At 42.2% G+C, this 19,431-nt stretch overlaps 1 protein-coding gene and 1 non-coding gene across 7 annotated transcripts; both read left to right on the top strand.

Moving 5' to 3' along the window:
* Positions 1-1,053: 1,053 nt before the first annotated feature.
* brd1a (bromodomain containing 1a) lies at positions 1,054-18,507 on the top strand. 6 transcript variants are annotated; one of them, XM_037760715.1, is made up of 14 exons: positions 1,060-1,831; positions 2,641-2,695; positions 3,121-4,525; positions 4,922-5,090; positions 6,179-6,310; positions 6,410-6,538; positions 7,934-8,246; positions 8,331-8,690; positions 11,195-11,785; positions 12,137-12,278; positions 13,345-13,478; positions 14,333-14,442; positions 14,863-15,017; positions 16,797-18,507. In XM_037760715.1, the coding sequence occupies exons 3-14, from the start codon at positions 3,138-3,140 to the stop codon at positions 16,978-16,980; spliced, it is 3,807 nt and encodes a 1,268-aa protein (XP_037616643.1). In that variant the 5' UTR covers positions 1,060-1,831; positions 2,641-2,695; positions 3,121-3,137; the 3' UTR covers positions 16,981-18,507. The 6 variants fall into 6 exon arrangements, with proteins under 6 accessions (XP_037616647.1, XP_037616646.1, XP_037616643.1 ...); XM_037760716.1 differs by lacking the exon at positions 2,641-2,695 and having other exon boundaries at positions 11,198-11,785; XM_037760717.1 differs by lacking the exon at positions 2,641-2,695 and having other exon boundaries at positions 1,061-1,831; positions 4,922-5,078.
* On the top strand, positions 7,526-7,598 carry trnak-cuu. Its single transcript has one exon. It is a non-coding gene; the product is annotated as a tRNA-Lys (tRNA).
* Positions 18,508-19,431: the final 924 nt, after the last annotated feature.

The following is a 19,431-nucleotide window of genomic DNA, read 5'->3' as shown; positions in this document are numbered from 1 at the left end:
TAATTACTGCTGCTGCGTGTTGCGTTCACGGTCCCTCGGGGGAACAGCTTCTGTTTCAAATGTGCTGGTCTATTGTGATGTGTTACTTTATAATTAACAAGGAAGAACATGCTATGTTAACGGTTCACTTATTTAACTTATTAACATCATTGTAAATGTAACTTTGTACTATAATAATGAAAGTAATAATGATTATTAATAGGTGTTATTCTTTGCCATATGAAGGCTAGTTATTGAACAGTTGCTGAAGTAAACCTGGAAAGAACCGAAGAGTTTATACAAACGAATAGAAATCAACCACTCACACGGTTACTGCTTGTTACAGGAACCTACTAGAGTTTATATATATATTATACATTATATATTATATATTAACACTAGCTAGCTTGTTGTTACAGTAACTTACTAGAGTTTATGTATATATATTATATATTATATATACATATATATATAATATATAATATATTAACACTAGCTAGCTTGTTGTTTCAGTAACTTACTAGAGTTTATATATATATTATATATTATATATTATATATTACAATAGCCAGCTTGTTGTTTCAGTAACTTACTAGAGTTTATATATATATTATATATTACAATAGCCAGCTTGTTGTTACAGTAACTTACTAGAGTTTATATATATATTATATATTATATATTACAATAGCCAGCTTGTTGTTACAGTAACTTACTAGAGTTTATATATATATTATATATTATATATTATATATTATATATTACAATAGCCAGCTTGTTGTTTCAGTAACTTACTAGAGTTTATATATATATATTATATATTATATATTACAATAGCCAGCTTGTTGTTACAGTAACTTACTAGAGTTTATATATATATTATATATTATATATTACAATAGCCAGCTTGTTGTTACAGTAACTTACTAGAGTTTATATATATATTATATATTATATATTACAATAGCCAGCTTGTTGTTACAGTAACTTACTAGGGAATAATTCCTGCTCAATGAAATGACTGCTGCAGTGTGTTGCATTCACGGTCATTCGTATGGAACAGCTTCAGTTACAGATAGGAACCTACTAAATGCTTTTATATTACTGCTCTAAGGCGACTGGCCGAGGACAGAGTTAGGGGCCAACTGGTCACCAGGGTGGGACATATAGGACTGGTCTGTTGTTGTCCTGCTGGTGTCCTGCCTGTCCTCTGTGACTATAGGAGACATGCTCAATCAATAGCCCAGAGCAGGACACATAGAAAGACATAATGTTGAAACTCATATCAGAGACATGTCTCAGCTTTTACTCGGCTAGATCCGCGCTTTGTCTGTAGCGGTGTCTGCGTGGAGCTAGTAGGGGTCGACAAAAGGCAATGCGTTGGTTGTGTGACAGATGGGCTTTTGTGAGAAATCTCCGACTCCCCACCAACATGACCTCCAGCGTCACACGTAGAGTGGAGCGTGCGGGTGGGAGTTGTCTGCTCAGGCTCTAACGCATTGTTGTGTTGTGTTGTGTTGGGGGATGAGCCTGAGCCTACGTTACTACGCTAACGTTACTGCTGCTCCTGCTGCTGCTGCAACTAGCTCCTAGCGAGCGCCTCTAGTCTCTGAATGGTCCACTAAGCTAATGATTGAATGCTCTCCGTAGAGTTTAATATGGAGGCTGCACAGCCACCCAGCAGACCTCTCTCTCCTTCTACTAGTCAGTGAACAGAGCTCAGTATCGGCCGGTGGATGAGAACACAGTGTACTGAACTAGAGCCACCTAGCAGGCCTGGTCGCCATCGCTCTGTAGGGCTGCTGGCTAGCTACCGTCCTCCTCAGCTAGCCAAGCTGCTCGTCAACCCCAGGTATGTTCTCCTGCTTTATGTGGTGACGACGAGGAGACATGTAGTGTGTCTGCAACATGTGTGTAATGTTCCCCGTTAGGTCTGAATTAACATCCGTTGTGTTCTTTGACGCCGTTAGCTCCGTGTAGGGGGCGGCTAGGTAGCTAGCTGGCTAGCTAATGTTATTGTTAGCAGCTGGGCCACTGTGACTGAGACTAGTTAGCTGGTGATCTCATCTCTGTCTGCACAGAATGGGCCAGTGCCAACTCCTGCTAGGTCATGTGTAAAGTGCCCTGTGTGGCCGCCTCCTACCTCCTAATGCCTCAGCTCACTGACTAAACTGTAACCTCCAGCTGGCTACTAGTAGATACTACTACTACTACTACTACTACTACTATACTACTAGTATATACTACTACTACTATTATAGTACTGGTAGATCACTTTACAACATAGTCTCTGGAGTGTGAAGCTGTAATATCAATGAAAGTTCCACCTCCCGTTTGCTCTCTTAGTCTTTAACTTTATTAAAGTAGAATGCATTCAAATCACAAAATGTGCAACTTGTTCTGTGTTTTGGTCCTTGGAAAATTGGATAAACTAGAATACCTTATCTCTCAGTTTAAAACAGGTACATTATCATAGCAATCAGTTCTAATGGATGTTATTTCTTGTGAATGCATCTATATTATTTGTTATCTTACTTGCACGTTACACAATATTTTTGATAGCATTATCTTGTGCTGTGGTGGAAAACTTTTGAAACCAATTAAATCTTTGTCAATTATCCATCCAACCATCCATTATCTGTAACCGCTTATCCTGTTTAGGGGCTGGAGCTGATCCCAGCTGACATTGGGCGAAGGCGGGGTACACCCTGGACAGGTATCCAGACTATCACAGGACTGACACATACTGTAGAGACAGGCAACCATTCACACTCACATTCACACCTACGGGACATTTAGAGTCAACAATGAACCTAACCTGCATGTCATTGGACTGGGGGAGGAAGCCAGAGTACCCGGAGAAAACCTGCGCTAATATAGGGAGAACTTTGTCAATTATATTTCTGTTAAAATGTTTTGTACTGTGAATAGTGGAAGTCTATGCCAATCATAAAGAAGTGTGTGCATTATGCCACAGAATACTGTATCAGTAATTTATCATGGTCTTGGTTTTTCCTTACATCTGAGCAGCAACTCCTCAATAAAATGCTTAAACCTTCTCTGCCCTTGGCTTAACTTAATTGACCCAAATGAAATGCATGCAGACCTCTAACTGTTTCTCTCCACTTTGTGTCTCCACAGCAACACGGAGTGTCAAGATGAAGAAGAAAGCTCGGCAGCACCGGGTCGCGGTGCCGCAGAGGCCACCGTCGCCCATCAAGCCTTCCCCCAACAAGCAGATCCTGACTTACGAGCAGGCGCAGCGCATGGTGGAGTTCGATCTCGATGGCCGCCTCCATCGCATCAGCATCTACGACCAGCTGGATGTGATCTCGGACGATGACCCCATGGTGCAGGAGATGATGGAGTGTACCAGCAATAAGGAGAATGCTGAGAAGCCGCAGCAGCAGGTCCTTCTGAGGTCAGTCAGACTAAAAAACAACCAGGAGAAGAGAAACGCAGCGCTGGGCATCGCTGCTCATGGAGATGGAGGTGGACACCTGGCCGCTAGTAATGCTGGTCCAAAGCTTCAAGAGCCTAAATTTCGTACAGTGGAATATAATCTTCCAGCAGTTCCTAAGCGCTCAGCTGCCTTTTACAAATACACGGAAAAGACTGAGGAGGAGCTGGATGAGGAAACGGAGTATGATATGGATGAGGAAGATTATGCCTGGCTGGATTTAGTGAATGAAAAACGGAAGAGCGAAGGGGTCAGCCAGGTCTCTCACAACGTCTTTGAGTTCCTCATCGACCGCTTTGAGAAAGAGTTGCACTTAGAGAGTCTGGATCAAAGCAGCGAAAAGCAAGCGCCCATCGACGAGGACGCTGTCTGCTGCATCTGCGTGGATGGAGAGTGTCACAACAGCAATGCCATCCTGTTCTGTGATATGTGCAATGTGGCCGTGCATCAGGAATGTTACGGCGTGCCCTACATTCCCGAGGGCCAGTGGCTCTGCAGACACTGCCTCCAGCTACCCACCCAGCCCGCGGACTGCATCCTCTGTCCTAACAAGGGCGGAGCGGTGAAAAAGACAGACGATGACCGCTGGGGCCACGTGGTGTGCGCTCTCTGGGTCCCTGAGGTCGGCTTCTCCAACACCACCTTCATTGAGCCCATCGACGGCGTCAGCCACATTCCTCCAGCCCGCTGGAAGCTCACCTGCTACCTCTGCAAGGAGAAAGGCGTCGGGGCGTGCATCCAGTGCCACAAAGCCAACTGTTACACCGCCTTCCACGTCAGCTGTGCCCAAAAGGCTGGCCTCTTTATGAAGATGGAGCCGATCAAAGATGTGACGGACGCCGGAGAGCCCACGTTCTCTGTGAAAAAGACGGCCTACTGTGGAGCTCACACACCTAACGGATGTGTGAGGAGGCCTCTCGCGATCTACGATGATGCCAAACCCAAAAACGGACTATGTAAGAAAGTGGACAAAGGGAGAGGTAAAGGACAATCGAAAGGAAAGAAGAGTAAGAGTAAGAAGCCTGAACCTGAACCTGAAAGTGAAGCTGCAACCCCTGTTACTGTGCCTACGTTTCCTGCTCACAGGTATGAGTTGTTTGGTGTGGGAGTGGTGGGATTTTCTGTCTTTCTCAAGGACACTGATAGGGCATACAGTTGTTGATGTCCAAACATTGGCTGTTGCAGATTTTGAGCATGGGACACTGAATGAATGTTTGCCTTCACAAATAGAAGCTTCGGTGATCTGCTTGCATGAATTTGGTCTGTATCCAGTACCAGCCAAATAAGCTAGTCTGTGGCTGTTAATTTCTGTTGTTAATCACTCATTAACCACAACCACATGTAACCAGCGACAATCTCAAAATACACTTGACTTGCATAATCCTGCAAGCAGCCAGTGACTTTTGAGGTGTGCTAGTTGTTGGCATCTCTCCTTGCCCTGGCTGTGTCCTTCTAATACCCATCTACCTGGCTCCCCTCTAGGTTACAAACCATTCTGAACCAGGTGTCAGTTCAGAAGAAGAAAGCATTAGTGGAGCTGGTGCTAAATTACTGGACGCTAAAGAGACAATCCAGGAATGGGCTTCCCCTCATCAGACGTCTTCAGACAAGCATGCATTCTCAGAAGAATGCGCAACCGGTTTGTTCATCTGTCAGTCCACCACAGGAGACTTTCCGTCTTCATTTTTACCAAATTACCAGTAGCTTTTAGAACTTCAAATGTATAATCATTGTACAGTCATTTTCACACATTTTCTTAAAGGGATAGTTTGGGTGTTTTGAAGTGGGGTCGTATAAGATACTTATCTATAGTTAGGGTATTACCTAAAGTAGATGGCAGTCGACACGCCCCAGTTTGGAGAAGCGCACAGGAGTTACCGCACGGAAGCAAAGCAATGTACTGCTGTGGACGGGCCTGGTCCCCAAAAAAATTAATATCAGTTAAAGTGTAGGCTACATTTAGAATACTTCGCCAGTTAACTTTGTTGTCAGACAGCTTTACAGTCTATATTTCCGATGGGGAACTGAAGTCGTTATCTATGCTCTTGCCAAAGCAACCAGACTCCATTGAAAAAAACCTCACAGAACACAGGCGTTGCTGGTCTACTGCTGACTGTAGACCAGTAACCCCCGTGTTTTGCTAGGTAAAATTAAGTTGTTTTTTTTCAACGGAGTCTGGTGGCTTTGGCGAGAGCATAGTTGGATACAATGGCTTCAGTTCCCTGTCGCACAGGGCTGTCTGACAGCAAGGTAAAGTGGTGAAAACGCTTGAACTTGTATATATTGATTGTTTTAAGTGAGCCTTTCTTTTAAGTGGCTAAATACGTTTTGCACAGCAGTACATTGCTTTGCTTCCATGCGGTAACTCCTGTCTGCAAACTGGGGGCGTGCCGACCGCCATCTACAGATACAGATACAGATACCTACCTACTGTAGGTAATACACTGACTATGGATAAGTACCTCATACAACCCCACTTCAAAACACCTGAACTATCCCTTTAAGCCTTTTACATTCAAGGTTTTGCCTAGTATGCTTTTCAACACTTACTGCTGTTAACAAGGTGTTTGACAATGCTGTGTGTGTACATGCTACTTTACTGCTATGTGCCATAAAGAAATAGAAGACCTAATTGTATGCAAAGATGTATTTCTTGAGAAACATACACCTATTATGCAATAATTATTGATTCTATTCTGTTCTTTAATGTATGTATTTTTATTTCAATGTCTTCTCCAGAAGCAGAGTGAGGAGGAGGGCAGGGCACTGAAGGATCAGCTGAAGAAGTGGCACCGTCTTCGACACGACCTGGAGAGAGCCCGGCTGCTGCTGGAGCTGATCCGCAAGAGGGAGAAGCTCAAGAGGGAAGAGGTAGGAGTGGAGGAAGACTTCTGACTGGTCAGATAAATACTGCTGAAAAAATGAAACAATCTGATCTCCTAATGTTTTCCTCTCTGTGCTGTGTTGTAGATTAAACTGCAGGAGACCCTCCTAGAGATGCAGCTGAGTCCCTTCAGTATTTTGCTCCGAGCCCTTTTGGACCAGCTCCAGACTAAAGACCAGGCCAAGATCTTTACCCAGCCAGTTGATGTCAACGAGGTGAACTTTAGTAGATACTTGAACACAAGTTCTGTTGTTGAGTTCATCCACACATGTTTTGTTCTTTTGAATGCCACAAATTCACCCTTTACCTATGGAAGAATATGAATACTATGAGTACAATATGCTGCATTAGTATTCCTTGCATTTCTTGAGGGATGATTTTGTTTTCTTGTTGTTATGCGGATGTACTTTTTCTCAGTCTGTTGTACTCTTATTTTATGTATTGTGTGCAATAGTGGAAAATTGTAGCTTTGTAGCAGGGGGCTCCACCAAGAAAACCCAGATAGTGCTGCAACATTCTGGTTCTTGGCAATGTCAGTGCATTTTGTTGGCTAATCAGACATTTTAGGTAAAATATGTCATAGTGCTGTATGTACATTGTGGCCAATTGCTGATTTATTATTTGGCTCAGAGAAGAAAGTAACTGCAACCATGATTAACTTTTTAAGAGGTATACAATCCAGCTTTTAATGAGTACAAGGACTTTCATTGCCATCCAGGGACTTCCTGTTTGATACGGCTCCAAACTGGACTTGCTGGTTCATATTTGAACGCAGCACTTTGCATTTTGACATTGTGCTATTGTCAGAATGAAAGCCCACTCACTGTTTTTTTCTGCCTGATTGCCAGAAAACTGCTTCAGAGATGTTGAAATAATGGTAAACATTTACTTAATTTGAACTGTTTTTGTGTTTTACCAAAGCAAATAATCACAGCCTTTGCTTTCCCGTGTATCGCCACGCATGTTGCCGTCAATTTGCACTTGAACACACCACAAACACTATAGCCGCAGACAACTGCTCGCTCCACGTCACAGGTTCTGATCATAGTGACTCGGTTATAAATCAACCCCCCATCCCCCCCTCCTTGTGTAGACGGTGTTGAGAAATGTGACTTCCTGTTAAGTGGAATGTGTAACTGGAGTCCAAGGTCTGCTGGCAGATGGTGACGTTTTAAAAAGGTGAAAGGTTCCTCTCTGTGCAAGCCCGGCTAGCTCAGTCGGTAGAGCATGAGACTCTTAATCTCAGGGTCGTGGGTTCGAGCCCCACGTTGGGCGCAGGTTTTGACTCTGGAGTCCATTACATTGCTAGTAGATTTTCTTGGTTAGCTGAACATGTGTGGAAAGTATTTTTGTTGGCACTGAGATGTCTTAAGTCTTTGTAATAATCTAGAAAAAACATGGAATAGTATTGTTGTGGTTAAGTGTTTTTAGATTAGTAACATAGTAACAGACTAACATGATCTACTTTACAGTCATGCTGACGTGAATGACTCTAGATGCTGCATCTGAAATAATCGAATTTGGTCAATAATGTTGGGTTTACATGCAACATACATTGATCTTTGCCTGGTGAAAGTAAAATAATTCATTATATCTGCTGTTCCCTGTAGGTGCCCGACTACCCCGACCACATCAAGCACCCTATGGACTTCTCCACCATGCGGGAGCGCATCGACGCCCAGGCCTACAACAACTTTGACCAGTTTGAGAATGACTTCAACCTCATTATTGATAATTGTATGAAATATAACTCAAAGGACACATATTTCTACCGGGCTGCTGTTCGACTCCGAGACCAGGGCGGGTCCCTGCTCAGAAATGCCCGGCGAGACGTGGAGAAAATCGGCTTTGACACGGAAAGCGGCACGCATCTGGCTGAAGCTCCGGAAATCAAAGCATCGACATCCTTTTCTTGGGAGGACGGTAAGGGCATCAATGCCTCTATGATGCGTTTGTATCATTATGGTCATGAGAAATACTCAGAATGTGTTTTAATTCTCTCCTCAGTGGACAACCTCCTAACGCCAGCCAATCGGGAGCACCTGTCTCCGGACAAGCAGCTGCAGCAGCTACTGGAGAAGTTTGACCTGACCTGCGCCATGAAGTCCAGCCCCTCCCGCAGCAAGCGCCTAAAGCTGCTCAAAAAGACCATCAACGACGTGCGCAATGAAATGAGCCTAAAGAGAATCCTACCCTCCCACCACCACCACCACCATCACCACCACCACCACCACCACCACCATCACCACCACTCTTCTTCCTCCACAACTCCTTCCACATCGTCTTCATCAGCTGCTTCCCACCCAGAGTTGAGTACACCTAAAGAAGAGGGATTGAAGCCCAATGGACATTTTCCAGATGATGAGGGTATGTATGACTTTATTAGAAGGTTAATTTTCATGCTCTGTGATTTTAGAGACAATCACATGTCCTTAATATCCTGAAGCGCAGGTCAGAGGTCAGACATTAGCCCCCAACCCAAAACTTCACAGAGCATTGTCACATGCTGCTCCCCATACCAAGTGTGTCTGAAACATGGTAGTATAGTCAGCGCTGCTGCTTTCAGTACTACAACACAAGCTATTTGAAGCGATTTGAAGAGAACGGAATGGTGATTATCAGGCTACTATAACACATAATCATTATAAACCCTGCTCTGTTTGTGTTGAGGTGAGCGTCTTTCTGACGAAACCACTACAGATGTTCCTGGTATTTGGGAAAGCAGAGCCTGCGGTTGTAAACACAAACCTTTATTTCCCCAAACTAGAATCAAGAAAAGCCAAAACCATCTTAATTATATAATTAGCTGATAAAACCCTTTGAATGCTTATTGGATAATTAGGAGTAATATTGTTTGTTAATGTGTAATAAGATTTTTCAGTGACATTGGCACACACTTAAGAATATTTATTGCACCAATAAATTCTGTCTTTTTGACAGAGAATGGGTCGTAAAAACCTGGAGTTCATTTCTAGCGGAGCAACTGCAGGTTTTGTGTCCAAATGGAAGAACAAGAAAACTCCTCCTAGATCATTCACACAGTTTCAATGTAACAGATTGTTCAACTGAAAATTGTTGAAGAACATTCTTCCAACTGCGAATTCCAAATAACAGAACCAGAGAGTAACAACTTCAGGATTACATGGATGTCATGGTTGTGCTCTAGTAGTAGAGAGCTATAGGGAATGGGAATCGTGGAGCGCTCTGTGGCGGCGCCGCCTTCTTTGGAGGGTAGCGTACGGAGCTATCGTAGCTGTCAACTGTGACCGGTCTATTCATCTTCAAGATTCCTTTATTGTTACGGTACATCTCAATATACAGCTATAAGAGAGTCAATTTCTTGTGTTTTGGCTCCTCAACATAGCAGCATAATAGCATAAATATTAACAGTAAGAAAAAATTTAAAGGTAACAATATAATAAAATACAATTTAACACAATGTAATATAATAATATAAATGTGCATATAGTGTGTGCGTGCGTGCGTGCGTGCGTGCGTGCGTGCGTGCATGCATGCGTGCGTGCGTCAGACAGACAAGCAATTTTAGTTTTAGTGGGGCAATATATTACGAAATTGAAGTTAGTTAATAATATCAATCTTCATGAATTAGGAGGACCATGACAGCTTGCCCCCCACTAACGTTACTGATGTTGGCGCATATCAGGTGTTGGCCGTTAGCACCTACACTTCTTGGCATTTCAATAAAATGAAATCTTTGAAGGCCCATGTTCATTTACAAATGGGTGGGTACAGCCACCCAGACAAAGATAAACTAGCTAATGTTATGGTAACTGAATGCTAACAAAACGTCGGCTAATCGTGCATAATTAATCCACCGGTATCTTGCAAAATGAAACCCATTACGTTAGCTTATTCACTCTGTAGTGTTTTGTGTTAGTTCAGCACTTCTTTTAGACACCTACAGTAAATAGCCAGCAGATGGCACTCTTACCCTTTATCCTCCAAAAATGACCGACCTGCTGTTGGTTCTGACACATTCCCTGTCGGTGAATCCAAATAACATTCTTATGTCTCACTGACCCCTGACTGGGAGTGCACCTAGGGCTCAGAACCAACACTGTCCTCATCACCAGGCTAGAATCACTACGAAAAGATGTGTGAACGAGGTCATAACACTGTGTTATTGTAGTATCACGCTGTGTCACTGCAGTGGCTTCTCAAAGCTTAAACTCACAGCTCACTTGCTGAGTAACATTAAGTCCGGTGAAGACGGCGTTATAATGAGCTAGTGGGGGGAAGGAAAAGGAAAAAGTCATTTTGCTCTCATTTTTTATTTATAAAAGTGCCCCAGTGTTATGCTAAATAGCGCCTTGTTTTACTTTTATGATAAACCTAAAAGCCATATGATAATGTGCAGTGTCAGCATTTCTCCAAACACAAGGACAAAATGTGGATGCTGCAGCGCTTTACTGTTGGTAATAGCATTATACTATAGCTCATATTTCTTGTCTTTGTCATGGCTGGACTTTTGTTGTGTTGTTTATGTTTTACTTTTTATGAATCGCTTGTTTTTTTGTTGTTCCTCTAAAATAGTATGCCAAAAAATTTCATTGTGCTCTTCTGCATAGCTAATCTTTTACCACAATAAAATGTAATTTATGTTCTATTTCTGTAGAGGAAATAGTAATGAGGATGAAAGAGAATGGGGGAAAATACATTAATATAAATAATAAAAATGCACTGCACCAAAGGAAACAAATGGTGGTGCCATAACAGCCTGTGTGCCATAACATGAATAATATGTGTTGTGCTTAATGGTCGCCATTTGAATGATTAATGTTGGCTGTAAAGTCAAAATGACGACTATAAACAGTTTGTCTGTTTGCCTTTTCTCTCCTTCTCCTCTTCAGCAGACAAGTCTCTTCCTCCCAAACTGGAGCCTTCGGACTCCATCCCTCCCCTCATCCACTCAGACGCCGACTCCCACGCCGAGCCCCCCACCCTCAAACCCATCGATGACGCTCCAGACTGCGACGACAAGCATCACGGCAAGCGCGTCAAGTTCGACGGGGAAATACCAGACCTGCTCTCGTCCTCCGCTCCGCGCCTCAACGGCCACTGCCACGACAGCCTACAGAAGTCGCTGTTGGACGGGGACGTGAGCGTGGTGGCCACGTCGACCCTCGCAGAGCCCACGGGCACGGTTAACCGCAGGACGGCCGTTGCTCTTCCGCAATCGAAGGCCACCAGTCCCCACAAGCCCCCGAGGAGCGGGGGTGAGGGGGGCGGCGGAGTTGACAGAACAGAAGGCGTGGAGGAGGAAGGCGAAGACGGCGCACAACTGGGATCCAAATCCTTCCTGTCGGTGGTCATACCCAGGCTGGAGACGCTGCTTCACAGCAAGAAGAGGAAGCACAGCGGCAGCAGAGACGGCGAGGAGGAGGGAGGAGAGGGAGAGCATGAAGAGGAGGGAGAGTCCCCTGTGAAACGACTTGACACTGGTAAGAAGTGCACACAGAAAGATACACACTTTTATGCATTTTTCTTTGTTACCATATGTCAGAATATGAATGACGCTCTGATTAAATGAGTACAGCAGTATTTAGCTCTGCTGCCAACCTCTGAAACTGGCAGTTTGAACATTGCAATAAGCCGTTACACTACTTACAAGCCATTGCAGTCAAAACAGTACAGCAGACACCTGTTTACTCTTTTACATCAGTCTGCTTAAATTAGATTACAGGCTGATTGAGCAAACCACAGCCAATGCAGATACATTAACATTTGAGCATTCGTCATTTACATTTTTGTGTAAATCTTTTTGCATTCTATTGTGTTGTGTCTCCTCTCAGGCTTGTCGAGTGGTTTTCTGGAGGTGGAAGAGGAGAAGGAGCTAGAAGACTCTAGTAGAGCCAGTAGACCTGTGGAGCCACGAAGACGCTGTGCCTCTGAGTCCTCCATCTCCTCATGTAGCAGTCTGCCAGGAAGCACCAGGTAATCCAGCAGATAGAAGACAAGTCTGCTTTTGACATTATATTTTGATTTGACTTCTGCGCCTGAAGATGTCAGCTGCTCTGTCTGTTTTTCTTTCTTCTGTTGTTCACTTAGCTGGTCATCAGAGCAAGCCTCCATCAGCACCACACATTTTGTTTCTAAAGTTGACTGTGGTGTGTGTACGTAGCTGGGTTTCCACCAAAAGTTCCCGGGACTTTTAGTCCCTGTAACAACTTTCAAGGAACTAAAAGGTTCCTTCAGCTCACTGTTGTCTGCGTTTCCACTGCAGTTTAAGACCTGTGAAGATTAGTAAAATGAGTCTGCTGACGTATGAAAACATGACTAGGACGAGGGCTGCTGGCGATCACAGCGGTAAACACACATGCAGCCTTCGATTCACGGTGCCCGCTTGGTTCATCTAAAAAACACGTTGAAAAACAAATAACTTCAGTGCGACTACATTTCCTGCTGAATAGTATTCAGGCTACTGATGCACGCTGGATGGAATGAATGAAATGCAGAGGAGGAAAATGAAACTAAGAGTGTAAATTATCTGGAGTGTTTGATGGTTATTTATTTTATTTATTATTTTATTTGTGCTTTAGAATGTAACTGCCGTAAAACAATCAGAAAATATTTGTTTTCTCTCATTTACATTCTCTTTGTACGTCTCTTCTAACGTTACGCTCAACCCGCGATCTCTCCCGCTCTCTTTTCCTGTCTTTTGTTTTTAGTTTGTCGGGAGGCCGACAGCAGAGCCTAACTTTACTTTGAATGTTCTCAAACTAAGAGAAATGCTCTCACTTCATCCTAAAAATGCTCCTAAATGGATACTAGAGGACTTCCTTGTTTAATGAATGAAGCGGTAAGAGTTGAAGCAGCGGTGCTGTGTGTGTGTTTGACCAATCAGTGATGGGGGTAAAAAGGTCCCGTAAAATGTCCCTGGAACTTGATTAGACCCTGGTCCCTACGGAAGAAACGCAATGAATACCTCAAAAGGTTCCTATTTCTAGGGGGAAAATTCCTGCAGTTGAAACGGGGCATATATATTTTTCTCTGTTTCTAGCACTATCCTCAGTCTTCCAAAATGTGGGAAAGGGAAACCTGCCTTGGTCCGGAGAAACACTGTGGACGATAAGAGCGAATTAATCGCCTGCATCGAAACCGGGAACTTTGCAAAAGCTGCACGCATCGCTGCTGGTAGGTTGTGCTGCAATATGTGTCAAAACAATCTGCATGCATGTGTGAGGGTTAGTCTTACCACCATGTATACAAACTACCTATTTTATTCACCATTTCTATTAAATATGCAGGATTTTCTTCCAGTGAAATATTGATATTTAATGGAGGAGTCCTGCCAAAGCACACATTTTACTTCATAACTCAAACTCAAAGAAAACAGTAAATATGAGAAAACAATACATTTAGAACTCTCCCTCACTAGACTTTCAGTTAATAGACACTAGGGTCAAATATACATTCAAATGCATAATTTAAACACAACATCTATTGTAGCCTGTTGCACTCAGTCTAGTCCAGTGATCAGTGTGTCCAGTAAGCCATACAGTACAGGAAGGAGTTGCGTATGATCCCGGGTGTCTGCAGGTGCTGTAGAATCTTAAAATCTCTTCAATTGTGTCATGAAAACAATAAAACTTGAGATTTGGCCTTTATATTTGGTCCTAAAAGTTTCACTTGATAGAACTCGCAGACACCTGGTACTCATACACACATAAAGAGAAGGGTTGGAAATTAACAGCAGCCACCAGCCAACTTCTTGTGACTTTTGGCAGTGACCGGTGAGTCTTTTATGCTCTGCCTGCCATCATGGCATGTAACCAATCAGCAGCTGGAGACTCTTTCCTCATCTAAAATTCATATTTGGCCAATAAAACACAGAAAGTGGCTGGTAAATTTGAATATCTGTCGTTCACTGGGCCTCTTAAAAAGGAAAAGTTAATTTCCCACCCTGCTTTTACAGCATGGCTTTGAAAATGTGTTTCTTTGTTTAAACCCACACATGACTTGTTTTGGTGTTGTTCCCGCTTCCATAGAGGTTGGCAACAGCAATATTTGGATGCCCGCTAGTGCTGCAACAGTTGCATTGGAACCCCTAAAGCTAGTTTGGGCCAAATGTAGCGGATACCCTTCCTACCCTGCCTTGGTGAGTGTTTGTGGGAGAGAAAGCATGACGATCACTGACTAAAGTCTTTTTACTCTGAAGTTTTCTTGTCATCTCTTCACACTGGAACATAATTATGACTCTTGTCCCACAGGATGAAGTAAGAGTTTTACTACAGCTGTTCATTTAGGTGTCCAGTTGGGGGAGAAATGTCCTGTTTTTCCTCTAGGTGGCAGCCTTTCACTGTTAACCACTTCAGTTTGACCTTAGCATCAAAGGACAAATGAGGAAAAGAATGTTTCTGCCCCAAGCTGGTGGTGTGCATGCACTTGTGTGTGTATATACAGTGTAGACATCTTTACTATATGCTTGAGTGATTCCGTGGGTGGAGGTATGTTTGCCATGCATTCATGAGCATCTGTGTGTAACGGCCACCCCTCTCGCCTCCCCCGCTGTGCGCAGATCATCGACCCCCACATGCCGCGCGTGGGCTGCCAGCACAACGGGGTGTCCATCCCCATGCCCCCCATGGACGTGCTCCGCATCGGAGAACAGATGCAGTACAAAGCCGAAGAGAGACTCTACCTCGTCCTCTTCTTCGACAACAAGCGCAGCTGGTGAGTGTAGTGCCGCTATCTGTGGGAATGATTTAAGCTGATGCCGGGTAAACCGTGTCCCTTAGCTGATCATTATTCTCTCGTGGCTGCGTCACATTAACTGTCAAGAGACAACAAATGGCCTTCGCCTCGAGAGGCATTTGACAATTTCACCTGGACTCCACAAATGTTTTTCATTCTTTAACAGTGATGATGGTAATTTAGCCTTTGTGTCACACTAAATACAAAAATAAAGGTGAAAATACAAAGAGGAATAGATAAAAGAATAATTAAGTAAATGTGAAAATACAAAGAGAAATTAAAAAAAATAAATAAATGTGAAAATTTAAAGACAAATATTAAAATATAAAAGAATAATTAGAAGCATTTTTATTTATTTTCACATTTATTTGTTCATTTACTTCCATATCTATTTATTTATATCTTTTTAAAAATGTGTGTGTATATATATATATATATAATTATTATTTTTTTCATTTAAATTACTTGATTTTCTCTGTATTTTTAAAATTATTTATTTTATTTATTTTATATAATGTAATTTATATATATTTATCTCTTTAATTTTCCTTATTCTTTTCTTGAAGGTCCAATCTGTCAATCAACTGGCTTTGGGTGGGCCTTCCTGCCCAGGCTGAGTAGTCAATTCCAGCACACATATAGTCTATTTAAAATTTAAAATAGAGTAATTTATATGCATATATATTTTTAAAATACATATAAATGATTATATAAAGAAATACATGTGAAAATAAATCAAAATGCTTACAATTTGTATTTTATTATTTCTCTTTATATTTCCACATTTAATTTCTTATTCTTATATGGTCGGCACACCCCCAGTTTGGAGGAACAGACAGGAGTACCGACACAGGAACAAAGCAATGTACTGTTGTGGACGGGGCTGGCATCAAAACTTATTTTATCCACCTAAAAGAAAGGCTCACCTAAAAAAAAATCTATTTAAGTGTACACTATATTTAGAATATTTTCGCTGGTTTACCTTGCTGTGAGACAGCTATACAGTCTATGTTTCCGATGGGGACCTGAAGCCGCTATCTATGCTCTCGCCAAAGCAACTAGACTCTATTGGGAAAAAAATTGAGGCAGTGGTAGACCAGCAACCCCCGGGTACGACGAGGTACAATTACAGTTTTTTTCAATGGAGTCTGGTGGCTTGGGAGAGAGCATAGATGGCTTCAACGGCTTCAGTTCCCCGTTGGAAAGGGCTGTCGGATGGCAAGGTAAAGCGGTGAAAATATTCAAAATATTCACTTAACATACACTGAAACGGATACTCATTTTTTTAGGTGGGCCTTTCTACTAGGTGGCTAAAATCAGTTTTGCTGCTGGCCCCGTCCACAGAAGTACATTGTGCTGGTACTCCTGTCTGCTTCTCCAAACTGAGGGCGTGCTGACCGTCATCTACTGTAGGTAACACACTGACTACAGAAGTACCTCAGCAACAACCCCACTGAGAAACACCTGAACTATCCCTTTAAGTTGGATGCTAAAATGGTTATGTGGCAAAAATGAAGGAGTGCAAAATCTGTCAGCAAGATGGTAACACGTAGGGTGGTAGTCATTGTGTTTTCTCACCTCAAATGAAAGAATAACAACAAATGTGAGAATAAACACCAATTATCTATAGCTCTTTGTTTCAAATCAGACTTTATTGCAGAAGAGTGGTATATTCCTGGGCAGTGGTACTTGTAGAAAACATTGAACCCTAGCTACTGTGCAGGTGTTGTAATATAGATGCTGTCTTTTCCCCTTCAGGCAGTGGCTTCCTAGATCCAAGATGGTTCCTCTGGGAATGGACAAGACCATAGACAAAATCAAAATGATGGAGGGACGCACGTCCAGCATTCGCAAGGCTGTCCAGATCGCCTACAGCCGCGCCATGAACCACCTGAGCATAGTGCAGGACGAGCCAGTCAGCGACCTCAGCGACGTGGACTGATGACGCTCACAGACTCTCTCTCCCCTCACACACACACACACAAAACCTCTCCTGTACCAAATACCTTCCCCCCCCCACCACCCCCACTCTCTCTGTCTCTGCAGGAGACTCAAATGTTTACTGGCCACCTGCTGTAACAGGTGGTGTCCTCTTCCTCATCCATTCCTACTCTCACACACTCCTACCATGTGCCGATGGGATACGGCTGCTGCTCAAATGAATGTGTCTATCTCTCCTCTCCACCTCCAGGTTTGTAACTGTGCTTAGAGACTGCTCTTTATGTCCCTCTCTCACTCACTCCACCTATCGTGACTGTCATTCATCATTTCAAGGCAAGTGATTGATTTCGTACATTTTTGAAGCCTTACCAAATGCGTCTGTGGTGTCAGGACTTTGTAGTAAGACAAGAACTTAACACCGGCCGTTACATTTTGGCGGCGACTGATGGGTTCGTTATTTTGGCAGGTAGCCAATCATCATTTCTGTTCCAAGTTATTAAAAAAAGAAGCATCTAGTAGTGGACAAAAATGTACATTTCCTGCCTACATGAAAGCTTTTCAGTTGTAGCCAAAGCTTAAGTTAAGTCAAGGTCACATTTACATACCGGTCATCTGCATTTACAAACCCCTTCCTTTGTATTTAATCTGTAAATAATCTGTACAGTTGCCTGACACTAACTTATTTTGTAGTTTTGACATCAATGGGTACTGTACAGGAGTTTTCTTAGTATTTATACTTGATGCATTCTTGGCACTAACATGCGAGTGCTATTTTGACAAGTGCTGTATGATCTCGGAGAATAAAAAAAGCCTTAGTATTAAGGAGATTAGGGCTAAAATGTCATGGTTCTGCAAAGTATTAATTTTTTAAGTTATTGAAGTTTATAATCGTAAGCTTCCATTTGGCATTAATCCTTTTTGTATTACAAAATAGTTTTAGTATATTTTTGTTCATATATATTTATATGATTTGAATACACGGTATGTAAGTCTCTGAAGCTCATACAGGCAGTCTGATGTTGTGGACCCGGAACGTATATTGTTCCCAAGAAACCAAAAATGTTGCTACCCAGAAGTTTTTTCACAAATTAATTTTGTGTGTGACGTGTGAAATTGTTGCCAAAAAAAGGACAAAAAGTAAAAGTGTATTTTTCTGTGATACATTTGACTGTTACTTGGTTTTGCTGTAGTCGTAGGGAAGACGTGCCTGCAGTAACTTATTGTAAAGTATTTGCATTACTTTATATCCGAGGAAAGACAAGTGCAAACTGATTGTGGTAAAGTGGCACATTTTGTGGTGGATACTTGCCTTCTTTTTAAGTAACCTTTTTCTAACTTCTTTTGTAGTTGTAGACTTCAAGACATTTCATTTTTATACTATTGCCTATTTTTTCTGGGTAGCATTGGGTCATTTTGGTATATTTAATTTTGTACTTAACTGTAGTAGTTTTTTTAATCAGGTCATATGAAATATTGCTGGGACTGTTTTGTTTTTCTAGCAAAAAATAAAATACAAATATGAACACATGCTTTGTTTTTTATTTAGTGTCTCTCAGTGACAGTGTTCAAAATGTAATCATTATTCTCCTTCCCCTTCATTGATCAAATGTTTCAAGCATCCACAAACTAAAGTAACACCATAAAAACTTAAAGGGCGGGTCCGTCTGCGTTCTTTACCGTTTAGTTTTTTTAACAGTAATGCCCACTCAGCTGTTAGCAAAAAGCAGTGAGGTAGCTTACCAAAGTAGGCTAATAAATAAGGTTATGAATAACGTGAACGCCAGCACTAGCTGAGTCAAAGTTAGCTGTGCTAAGTTTGGAAATACCTTAGGGTTAGTTCCTATTTTTTTAAGTTGGGTTGTATGTATACTCTCGTGTTCTGTGAGGTAAAATGACTGTTTTTATAAATGTAGTCTGGTGGTTTTGAAGAGAGCGATATAACGGCCTCAGTTCCCTGTTGGAAACATCGCCATCAGAAGAACTGAAGCTGTTACTGTATATCGCTGTCTTCAAAGCCACCAGACCAAACTGGGAGCGTGCCGACAGCCATCTAAGTTACTGTATATAATGTTAATACACTGACTATAAGGATGCATATACATATACTGTACATGTAGCAGCGTCATTATGCAGAAACCTACGTCAGGTCACGAGGGAAAACGATTTTAGAAGGTCTTGAGAAAATATCATTTTGACGCTAAAACATACAAAATTCGACCAAAATGTGAATGTTCGGATTTGAATATATAAGGAACACCACTGTGACGCTACAAAATGATATACAAACCAAAAAAAAAATTAAATAATGGACTCACGCTTTAATAATAAAAAAGCATCTTTTTTTTTTGGAAGCCTTATCTGGGACACAAGAGACTCAAATTGTCCTCAATGTCACTAAAAAGGACTGAACCTCCTTCATGGTTGGCAGAGGGCAGACTCTAATTCAACCTAC

Source organism: Sebastes umbrosus, chromosome 23 (assembly GCF_015220745.1).
Source record: "Sebastes umbrosus isolate fSebUmb1 chromosome 23, fSebUmb1.pri, whole genome shotgun sequence".
NCBI classification, from domain to species: domain Eukaryota; kingdom Metazoa; phylum Chordata; class Actinopteri; order Perciformes; family Sebastidae; genus Sebastes; species Sebastes umbrosus.
Note: the sequence above shows the minus strand (reverse complement) of the source record. Positions and strands in the feature narration are given on the sequence as shown.

Bases quoted from the DNA above. Each gene is read 5' to 3' on its own strand.
- brd1a (XM_037760715.1), top strand. From the start codon at position 3,138: ATGAAGAAGAAAGCTCGGCAGCACCGGGTCGCGGTGCCGCAGAGGCCA. The intron at 11,786-12,136 runs GTAAGAAGTGCA...GTCTCCTCTCAG, and splicing joins TGTGAAACGACTTGACACTG to GCTTGTCGAGTGGTTTTCTG. The intron at 12,279-13,344 runs GTAATCCAGCAG...CTCTGTTTCTAG, and splicing joins AGTCTGCCAGGAAGCACCAG to CACTATCCTCAGTCTTCCAA.